Raw genomic sequence first — 11,328 nt, 5'->3', positions numbered from 1 at the left:
TTGCCATAGCTATCTGGCTTGACTCAGACTCAAGGGGAGACGGGGGAGGGGGGCTTCATTAACTTGCGGGGCCCTACGCAACTTGCGTAGTGTGCCTAGGGAGAACTGGTCCAGCCTGTTCACCTGTGCAATAACTCCGTGACACGTGGCAGACATGACGGGAAGCAACAATGTGACAAAATCACAGTCAGCACCGGTCATAATGTCACTCCTTGTCATGAAATCACTTATTGTTGTCTTCTGATAGCCTATCTGTGCTTACCTTAGGATAATTGGTGAGATGTGGTATTCATTTCCTGGTGTGGTAGCCTATTCCATATTTCGCGCAAGCAGTGAGCACAGCTTAATGTTTAACCCTCCAGCGGTCAGTCCCACTTGACAGATCCCGATATTGTAGAGTCGAGGGGGTGGGCCGGTCAAGTTCAGCGGTTCTCACTTCCAGGTGAGCAGAGCGCCTTCTGAAATGCACCCGAAACGCGTTTAGGTTCTTAACTATAGGTTTCTTTTTGTTGGTTTGGGTCGAGTTCGGTTCCGGTCACCGTACAATACAAACATGCAGCAGCCGCCACGGCTCTAGTGAACAACATGATACAACGGTTATGGATGTACATGCTCGTGGTGGGAGCCGCAAGCTTGGCTTTAACGGCGTTACTCTACGCCGGACAGTTTAGCCCAGACACGGCGGCCACCCGCTCTGTGGACAGGTAGGATCCTGATCTGCTACGCTGCCAGTTTGCGCTTTCCTTTTGCGCTGTGTCCTTGTTGTTAAACTACTTAACCCTTGTAAGGTGTTAGGGTTTGTGGGACCCGTTTTCAATGTTTGCTAAAAGAAAAATGATGCTATTTATTATTTCTTCAAACTCAGAGTTATTGGCCTGGGCTCATTTTCTATGAAGAACATACAAAATAATGTATTATCAATGACTGCAGTGCACACAGTAACCCCCCCCCCCCCCCCTTGAGTCCTCCCTCCCAACTGGGCTTGCTGTGTGTGTGTGTGTGTGTGTGTGTGTGTGTGTGTGTGTGTGTGTGTGTGTGTGTGTGTGTCTGTGTGTCTGTGTGCGGGAATGCTGTATTTCTGCACCTGCTATTCCCACACAAAGTTACAAAATTCTTACATCAAGCACTTGCACCTGTTCTGATTAAGTTCTAAGAAATAGGTATCAAAATAATGATCAAAAATCTTGTTTCTATTTTTATTATCTTGTTTACAGCCTAATTGAATTTCCTAATTTTCTCACAAATATAAACCATAAATGATGTCTATATCATTGGTAATTGAGCTAAAGTAAACATCTGATTATGTATGTTTACATAAATTGTTATGGCTGTATTGATTTAAAAGCCTGATAATGTGGTGGGCCCACCAGACCCGCGAACATTGGCTGTGTAACAGAAATATGAACCTTACAAGGGTTAAAGTCATGGCCAGCCAGGTAGGCTACCATGTAGAAGCTGAAGCTGAAACAATTCTCCATTGTTCTTCCATGAGGGCATGTTAGCTACCTCTTCTGCCAAAGATTAGCACATGACGTTGGGACCAGAGACAGAACGTGGCAGAGTTAGGCACTTACTTTTCTTCTCATATCAGCTTTAGCTCTGTAGCCTTCCTATCACTATTGTCAGCTAAACTAGACTGGGGTCATCTTCTACCAGAAACATTTCTCTCCATCCTTCTCCTATCAGACAGGTAAAAGCCTGGAATATTCTATCAGAGTCCACACAGATAATAAGGCTATTCATTCTGTTCTTCTAGTTCCTATTTGGAGTCGGAACATGTGTTGGTAAACAGTAGGCTAAGAGAAGCAGCAGAACCATCAACCGTAGCACACTGTCATTTCACACTGTCATTGCTGTCATTCAGTTCCTGGGTGCCTGAGTTGTGGCAGACCTCTATGGTGCAGCTCCACAAATTACAATATCATGGAAAAGTTAATTTCCCCGTAATTTATTTCAAAAAGTGAAACTTTTATATTATCTAGATTCATCATTACACATAAAGTGAAATATTTTAAGGTTTTTTTTGTTTTAATCTTGATCATTCTAATCTTGAAGATTACAGTTTACAGCTAATGGAAATGAAAAATCTAGAATATCAAAATATTAGCATAAAGAATTTCTGATACGGAAATGTTAACCTGAGATGAGCTAATCTAGTCAAAACATCGGCAATGGCTTCCTGAGCCTTTAAAGGTTGTATCAGTGATTTCAGGCCCAAAACAGGCCCAAACATAAATGATCACATTCATCTATTCTTTCCTAACGATCCGCTAGCTGTCTGCCCCATAAGTAGGCCGTCAAAAAACTGCGTCTCTGTAGGCAGCCTAGGCTCCGAGATCTGTACACACAAAAACAATTGCTACCAACAAGGATTGGCAACCCACTCAAAGGCAAAATAAAGTGTTTCAACCAATAACTGACGAGATGCACGTTTAGGAGAGTTTTAATTGCACGGGAGAGAGGGGGAGGGAGTAGCGAGCTAGCTCTCTGTTTTGTTTGAACATCAACAGAAGTGACGGATCCCCGCCATCACTGATACAACCTTCAATCTCTCAGTCTGTGCAGGGCAGTGGACTTCTCCACCAATTGCACTTCATTTGTTCAGATGCACCTGCAGTCTGCTGTTCCCCCAGGACAGTGCATGATGACGGAGGCTTTTAAAGGCTTCACCAGTTACGTCATCAGAGAGTTCGTCTGTCGTCCACATCACTACATTTCTCCTGTCCTGTGAGCTCAGGATGAGTTGATCTCTGATCTCTGATCATGTCCTGTTAGCTCAGGCTGAGTTGATGTCTGATCATGTCCTGTTAGCTCAGGCTGAGTTGATCTCTGATCGAGGTCCTGTTAGCTCAGGCTGAGTTGATCTCTGATCATGTCCTGTTAGCTCAGGCTGAGTTGATGTCTGATCATGTCCTGTTAGCTCAGGCTGAGTTGATCTCTGATCGTGTCCTGTTAGCTCAGGCTGAGTTGATCTCTGATCGTGTCCTGTTAGCTCAGGCTGAGTTGATCTCTGATTGTGCCTTTGTTTGTCGAAGGCGAACTGACTGAACAGGTGCAACACCTTCATCCATTCATAGTTAAGATGTAATCAAATTCCACGCCCAAATCAAGCACTCTCCTCTGCACCCCCAGCATTGTTCTCATTCTGCTAGTTGTCCTCCAGGCTCTTTGGAGACGCACAGGGGCCAGATGTTCCTGGAGAATATGAGCTACGGAAACAGCAGGAGGAGGTGGAGGTGGGCACACGCACGCACGCACATTATACGCACATGCACACACATATACACACACACACACACACACACACATACATTCAGAGTTTGAATCTATGTGGTTACAATGTTCTGTTTTGTTGGGGAGTCAATAGAATCAAACCTCAAGTGTGTGTGTGTGTGTGTGTGTGTGTGTGTGTGTGTGTGTGTGTGTTTGTAGCAGCACTCAGCCAGCTGCTCTCTCAGACGTGACACGCAGAATGACGTCACGTTCAGAAAGCGCTTCAACTTCTCCATCCCAGTGTTCCAGTGGGCATCCAGCTTCAACCAATCAGACTGGGACAGACTCCGTGACATCACCCCGCCCTATGGGTGGTATGGGATGCCTTACGAGGGTGGGTGTGCGTGTGTGTGTGTGTATTTATATGTGTGTGTGCTTTTGTGTGTTTTGTGTGTGTGTGCTTATTTATGTGTATGTGTGTGTGTGTGTGTGTGTGTTTATTTACACAACCGAAAAAAGTTTTAAAACAAAAAAACAACAACTTTTTAGTCAAAAGTTTTAGAATACACTGATTTTTCCAGTTTTTTTTATTGAAATTGAAGCAGTTCAAGTCCAATGAATAGCTTGAAATGGTACAAAGGTAAGTGCTGAACTGCCTGAGGTTAAAGAAAAGAAAAATAATGTACATTTCGGAATTATGAGTAGTTTGGCAGACCCCAAAGCCACAACAAAATTGTTGTGAAGAAGTTTCTTAGTGTCAACAGCTTGCGTGATAGGCAGCATCAAGCACAGCCCAGTGGTCGCACACACACACACACACACACACACACACACACACACAGTTAAATAGTAGAAACACAGGACAACAGCATCAAGCACAGCCCAGTGGTCGTACACACACACACACACACACACACACACACACACACACACACACACACACACACACACACACACACACACACAGTTAAATAGTAGAAACACAGGACAACAGCATCAAGCACAGCCTAGTGGTCGTCTGAGCAAGTCTCAGTTTCAACTGTGAAGACAAGACTTCGAGTTGCAGGTTTGACAGGTCGAGTTGCAGCAAGAAAGCCGTTGCTAAGACGTCAGAACAAGAACGAGAGGCCTGGGCCATGCAGCGCCTCCAAAAGAATCAAAATGGAAATCTTCAGTTCATTTTTGGGTGTTTTGATGTGCTCTAGCTGTGAGGAGTATTTATGTGTGTGTGTGTGTGCATGTGTGTGTGTGTGTTAGCTGTGAGGAGTATTTTTGTGTGTGAGTGTGTTCATTTATGTGTTCATTTATGTGTGTGTGTGTGTGTGTGTTAGCTGTGAGGAGTGTTCTGGTGTGTGTGTGTTCATTTATGTGTGTGTGTGTGTGTGTGTGTGTGTGTGTGTGTATGTGTGTGTGTGTGTGTGTGTGTGTGTGTGTGTGTGTGTGTGTGTGTATGTTAGCTGTGAGGAGTGTTCTTGTGTGTGTGTGTTCATTTATGTGTGTGTGTGTGTGTGTGTGTGTGTGTGTTAGCTGTGAGGAGTGCCTTGGCGTTGCTGTCCAGTGTGTCCAGTTCCACTCTGTTTAATCGGAGCACGTCTCCAGAGTGTGTGAGCTGTGCTGTCGTCGGCAACGGTGGAATCCTGCGGGGGTCCAAGCAGGGCAGCGCCATCGACACCCACCACTATGTCTTCAGGTGAGACCCACACACACCAACGCCAAGACTGCTTTTACCCCGCCTGCCTAATGCACACACACACACACACACACATAAATGAACACACACACACACACACACACACACGCACACACACACACACACACGCACGCACGACGCACGCACGCACGCACGCACACACACACACACACACACACACACAAAATACTTACAAAGATATAAAGATATAACATGTTTTGTGAATGTGCACATTTGTACATGTGAGTGTGTATGATGGATTAATGTTGGGTGTTTTCAGTGTTGCCCAAGTGTGTGTGTGTGTGTGTTGTTATAGATTAAACGGGGCGATAACAAAAGGCTTTGAGGAGGATGTGGGCTCTAAGACGTCTTTCTATGGCTTCACCACCAACTCCATGAAGAACTCCCTGAGAGCTTACCGCAAAGATGGCTTTACTCAGACCCCACAGAGCCAAGTAAACACACACACACACACACACACACTTTTTATATAGTGACAGACCAGTTTTGTGGAGAGTCCTCGATTGTGATTACCCCACCTCCCACCCCCATTACATGTTAGGTTAACATAATGTTATATATATATATATATCATGATATCAGTATCATTAAATGTTAGGTTAACATAATGTTATATATATATATCATGATATCAGTATCATATTTTACTGCAGATTTGACATTTAAAATACATAAACACATATACGATTGCATAATGTTTATCAATATGATATTTGACTATACATACTGTATGCTGTAGATTTGACACACACACCTCACACACACCACATACACACCTCACCCTTTCTGCTGGCTCCTGCAGGAGCTGAAGTACATCTTTATCCCTGCTGAGCTACGGGACTATGTGATGCTTAAAGCTGCCATCCAGAGAACCTCTGTTCCCTCCGGCGAAGACAAGGGAGACCGTGTGTGTGTGTGTGTGTGTCTGTGTCTGTGTGTGTGTGTGTGTGTGTGTGTCTGTGTCTGTGTCTGTGTCTGTGTGTGTGTGTGTGTCTGTGTCTGTGTCTGTGTCTGTGTCTGTGTCTGTGTCTGTGTGTGCGTGTGCGTGTGTGTGTGCGTGTGCGTGTGCGTGTGCGCGTGTGTCTGTGTGTGTGTGTGTGTGTGTGTGTGTGCAGTGTGTGTGTGTGTGTGTGTGTGTGTGTGTGTGTGTGTGTGTGTGTGTGTGTGTGTGTGTGTGTGTGTGTGCAGTGTGTGTGTGTGTGTGCAGTGTGTGTGTGTGTGTGTGTGTGTTGTTACTGTTACTTCATGTAAAGGAGATTTCCAGTGATCTTCACATCACATAGACCTGTTTCTTGAGGTCACCGAGTACCCTAGGTCGAGTAGCAGCAGCCAACACTTAAAGCTACCAGGCAGCTACAGTGCTACACTCTGGGGACATGTAGATGGGGCAGCTACTACACTCTGGGGGTATGAAGATGGGGCAGCTACTACACTCTGGGGGCATGTAGATGGGGCAGCTACTACACTCTGGGGGCATGTAGATGGGGCAGCTACAGTGCTACACTCTGGGGGCATGTACATGGGGCAGCTACTACACTCTGGGGGCATGAACATGGGGCAGCTACAGTACACCTGGGGGGCATGTAGATGGGGCAGCTACAGTGTACATGGGGCAGCTACTACACTCTGGGGCATGTACATGGGGCAGGGGGCATGAACATGGGGCAGCTACTACACTCTGGGGCATGGGATGGGGCAGCTACAGTGCTACACTCTGGGGCATGCAGCTACACACCTGGGGCATGAACATGGGGCAGCTACTACACTCTGGGTGCATTTACATGGGGCAGCTACAGTGCTACACTCTGGGGGCATGATCATGGGGCAGCTATTACACTCTGGGGGCATGTAGATGCGGGCTCATGAACATTTGAATAAACACGACTTCACAACAAAAATAATACGAATGAATTTACTACATTGGTAGGGACAATTTTGTCATCCCAAAATACTGGGATGGACATGACCCTGTGGTCCATATGCAAACCCATGCCTTTGAGACACACACACACGCACGCACACGCGCACACACACACACACACACCATGCCTTTGAGACACACACACACACGCGCACACACACACACACCATGCCTTTGAGACACACACACACACCATGCCTTTGAGACATGCAACACACTCCCTCTGTCACGCAAACCCACTCACTCAAACACATGGTTGCTTGCCCACCCACACTTATAAGTTTGCCTGTTTATAGTAGAGCTTCAGAACAGCTTAGACTGTGTGTGTGTGTGTGTGTGTGTGTGTGTGTGTGTGTGTGTGTGTGTGTGTGTGTTTGTGTGTGTCCTCCAAAGCTGATGACGACAAGGCACCTCTCTGACCCATGTTCCTGAGTATTGTTGTTCTGGCACGTTCCCTTTGATATTGGCCAACTTATTTTTCTTATTGGCCAACTTTAATCATCTGTAGGCAAGTTAACATGATCATCCAATCGGAACACATGGAACCGGTTATGTGGTTGCCAAAAAGTTCCCCCATGCGTCACCTACAGCAGTAGCAGGCATTGTGGGCATGCACTGACAATGTCACAGACTTTATTATCTGTATTATTTGTCAGTGTACCATGAGGTTAAAGTCAGTATTATAAAGTGATAGTGCATTGGGTTGATTTCAGTTGTTATTTTAAGGTAATAGAACTGCATTGGGTTGATTTAAAGTTGTTATTTTAAGGTAATAGAACTGCATTGGGTTGATTTTAGTTGTTATTGTAAGGTAATAGTACTGCATTGGGTTGATTTAAGTCCACATTCTGTGGCTCTCAGTAGGTTCAGTGGTTAGTTTGTACCACTTGACAAGTTCAGTTGTGACCTTTTGAGTACATCTCTGATACAGTATCAGGCTATGATGTAACAGGCATAGTTGTGAGCATAGTTGATCTGTTGACTGTTAGTAGGTTTATAGCATGTCTCGTAGGCTGAGAAAAGCTGTTGCTCTCAAACACTGTCCACTTACTCAACAGAGTCAGTGTACTGATGAAGGAATAGATTAAATAGACAGATATGGAAGGTTTGCAAAGTGATATCATGCTCCCTTTAAAGAGAATTTTTAATATTTATCTTGATACATGGCGTACATTTTGATGTATTTTTGCCCATCCCCTGTGTGTGTGTGTGTGTGTGTGTGTGTGTGTGTGTGTGTGTGTGAGAGAGAGAGAATTTCATTTGTTCAGTATGTACAGGAGATATAATCTCTTCCTGCTCAAACACACCTGCCTGAATGCATTTTGTGTGTGTGTGTGTGTGTGTGTGTGTGAGAGAGAGAGAGAGAGAGAGAGAGAGAGAGAGAGAGAGAGAGAGAGAGAGAGAGAGAGAGAGAGAGAGAGAGAGAGAGAGAGAGAGAGAGAGAGAGAGAGAGCGAGTCTTAGAACAATCATGTTTATTTGACTTGCAAATATAATGTTCCCCACCCGTATATTACATAAGTGTGTTTGTAAGGTACACGCTCTAGCAGTGCACTTCCACATATGGCCCCTAGATGGTGCTGCATGTCTGTGAATGTCCACGTACAGTGGCTGACTCATCACACAGTAGAGCGTCAGTAATATTTAATATTTGGAGCCCGTTGTGAGCAGCGCTGTTATTTATTATTCTCTTTGTGCTCTAAACTCCTAAACTGGGTTTAAACTCAACACTATTTGAACTCGGATGCCTGTTTGTTTTGTTAAAAGAGAAATATTGGAAGTATATTAGAAATCAGACACATGTATATATACAGCTGCTGACATGTTGCTTTCTGTCTCAGGCCCACTGAGTATTTCGGGACCAAACCCTCTGTGGAGAAATTCAGGATTCTCCATCCTGACTTCATCACCTATGTGGTGAAGAGGTAAGTGATGCAGACACAGACACACACACACACACACACACACACACACACACACACACACACACACACGACACACACACACGGAGATCACTCAGTGGTACTCATACACACTACTCACGCACATACAGGACACGACACACACTCACACTGTTCTGATTTTGCCTCAGAGAACCAGAAATGCACATGTTGATAGACACACAGAATCTGCTTGTAGTTCCTGAATCAATTTGGGACAGTCTGGACCATTATTAGTTCCCAGAGTGAACCAAATAGTTATGTAGTTCTGATTCATTATTAGTTCCTAGAGTGAACCAAATAGTTATGTAGTTCTGATTCATTATTAGTTCCTAGAGTGAACCAAATAGTTATGTAGTTCTGATTCATTATTAGTTCCTAGAGTGAACCAAATAGTTATGTAGTTCATTTAAATGAATATGCATTCATTAACATTTCTGTAAAATGTGTTAGCCAGCCATAGTTCCTATGTTAGGCACCAATAGTCCTGTAATAGTTCTGTTTGCGGTTCTGTAATAGTTCTGTTTGTGGTTCTGTAATAGTTCTGTTTGTGGTTCTGTAATAGATCTGTTTGTGGTTCTGTAATAGTTCTGTTTGCGGTTCTGTAATAGATCTGTTTGCGGTTCTGTAATATATCTGTTTGTGGTTCTGTAGTAGTTCTGTTTGCGGTTGTGTAATAGATCTGTTTGTGGTTCTGTAATAGTGGTTCTGTAATAGTTCTGTTTGCGGTTCTGTAATAGTTCTGTTTGTGGTTCTCAGGTTCCTGAAGTCTCGTCAGCTCAAGTCGGAGTTCAGACACCTGTACATCCCCAGTACTGGAGCACTGATGCTGTTCACCGCCCTGCACACCTGTGACCAGGTACACACACACACACACACACACACACACACCTGTACTAATGTTATTTATTATTGTGATGTGTGTGTGTGTGTGTGTCTTGTGTGTCCTTGCATTTGTCTGTGTATTTGTTTGTATGTGTGTGTGTTTACATTTGTATGTGTGTGTTTGTTACACTCCAGGTGTCAGCCTATGGCTTCATCACTCGTAACTATGACGATTTCTCTGACCACTACTTCGACTCCCAGTGGAGACCGCTGCAATTCTTCGCCAACCATGACCTGATGATGGAGGCCCGCGTCTGGGAAATACTGCACCTCCGCGGGGTCCTAAAGCTGTACCGGAGACGCTGACACACACACACACACTCACCTCACACACACATACACACCACATACACACCTCACACACACACACACACACACACACATACACACCTCACACGACACCACACACACCTCACACCCACACCACATACATACCTCACATGCACACCACATACACATCTCACACACACACCTCACATACACACACACGCACACCACATACACACCTCCCACACGCACACCACACACACACACCTCACACACAAACACACGCACACCACATACACACCTCCCACACGCAAACCACACACATTAAAGGTCCAGTATGTAGGAAATAATGGAAAATAAACTGTAACCATTCAGAAAATGATCACCATATGTTGTCAGAGAGGAAGGAAACACGATGAATTGACGTAATGGCTTATTTGACAACATTACTCTAACCCGTAAAACCCATGAAAAAATGAGTTACGGGGCGGAATCTCTTGGAATTTTCGTTTATGTTTTGAACGATTCATTCTAGAATAGCGTATTAATAATGGGCTAGCGCGTCCTCCTATTTGGGTTGCCAAATTAGCAAAGGCCAACTGTCAACAGCTGTCAGTTGTAGTCATGAACGCCTATGAGAGGCAGGCAAATTTACAAAATTAAAACAAGAAACAAATTAAGTGGACATCGGAGGAGCTTCCTGATATGGTGACGTCTTCCTCAAACGAAGAATATCAAGTCTGAAGCAGAGCTGGCCATATTTCTCCACAACAGGTAGCCTAGGCTAAACTTCATCTGCATCGCTAACTTCAGCTACATATGTTACGTTGGCTAGAGAGGTATTTTTTGTTTCCGTAATGTGTAGCTGGGTCATGGTTGGAGAAACGCTAAAGCAGCTGCAGGTAAACTAACATTAGCTAAGTCTTCATTACATCTGGCAACCCAGAAGAGGCTCGCGTCTGGTAGTCTTGAGAACGTTCACCAGTGTTTTGATTTTGGCCTACAGAACGTTCGGTAACAATCCTACAAATCGCACCTTTAATATAGCAGTACTGTATCTCAAGACCTCTGGAATGGAATGTTCCTGTTGATTTGTATAGTTTTGTGATTCACTGGGTTTATTTTTACAGTCAGTAATGACACAATTTTGTAAATATGTTTAAATTTTCTATACTGTAAATCAGAGTAGTTGTCTTTTTAATTAATCAGTTTTCTTGTATGACTTTTGGCTGGACCTGTTCCGTCAAATAAACAATGACTGACAACAACATTTGGGTGTTAGCATCGGTCTAGAAGTTTGTGTGTGTGTGTGTGTGCATGTGTGTGTACAGTACAGGTCAAAAGTTTGGACACATCTTCTCATTTCAATGTGTTATCTCTATTTTCATGACT

At 44.3% G+C, this 11,328-nt stretch overlaps 1 protein-coding gene across 2 annotated transcripts; it reads left to right on the top strand.

The window, feature by feature from the left end:
- Window positions 1-265: 265 nt before the first annotated feature.
- Window positions 266-10,051, top strand: LOC125287586 (alpha-N-acetylgalactosaminide alpha-2,6-sialyltransferase 2-like). Of its 2 annotated transcripts, none has more exons than XM_048233500.1 (9): window positions 266-704; window positions 3,164-3,236; window positions 3,436-3,607; window positions 4,741-4,903; window positions 5,220-5,358; window positions 5,727-5,829; window positions 8,685-8,769; window positions 9,544-9,643; window positions 9,805-10,051. In XM_048233500.1, the coding sequence occupies exons 1-9, from the start codon at window positions 586-588 to the stop codon at window positions 9,973-9,975; spliced, it is 1,125 nt and encodes a 374-aa protein (XP_048089457.1). In that variant the 5' UTR covers window positions 266-585; the 3' UTR covers window positions 9,976-10,051. The 2 variants fall into 2 exon arrangements, with proteins under 2 accessions (XP_048089457.1, XP_048089456.1); XM_048233499.1 differs by having other exon boundaries at window positions 269-704; window positions 3,433-3,607; window positions 5,727-5,830; window positions 8,686-8,769.
- The last annotated feature ends 1,277 nt before the right edge of the window (window positions 10,052-11,328 follow it).

The sequence above is a fragment of the Alosa alosa genome, chromosome 22 (genome assembly GCF_017589495.1).
Source record: "Alosa alosa isolate M-15738 ecotype Scorff River chromosome 22, AALO_Geno_1.1, whole genome shotgun sequence".
Classification (NCBI taxonomy): Eukaryota; Metazoa; Chordata; class Actinopteri; order Clupeiformes; family Clupeidae; genus Alosa; species Alosa alosa.
The sequence above is the reverse complement of the archived record's forward strand: the minus strand, read 5'-3'. Positions and strand labels throughout refer to the sequence as shown.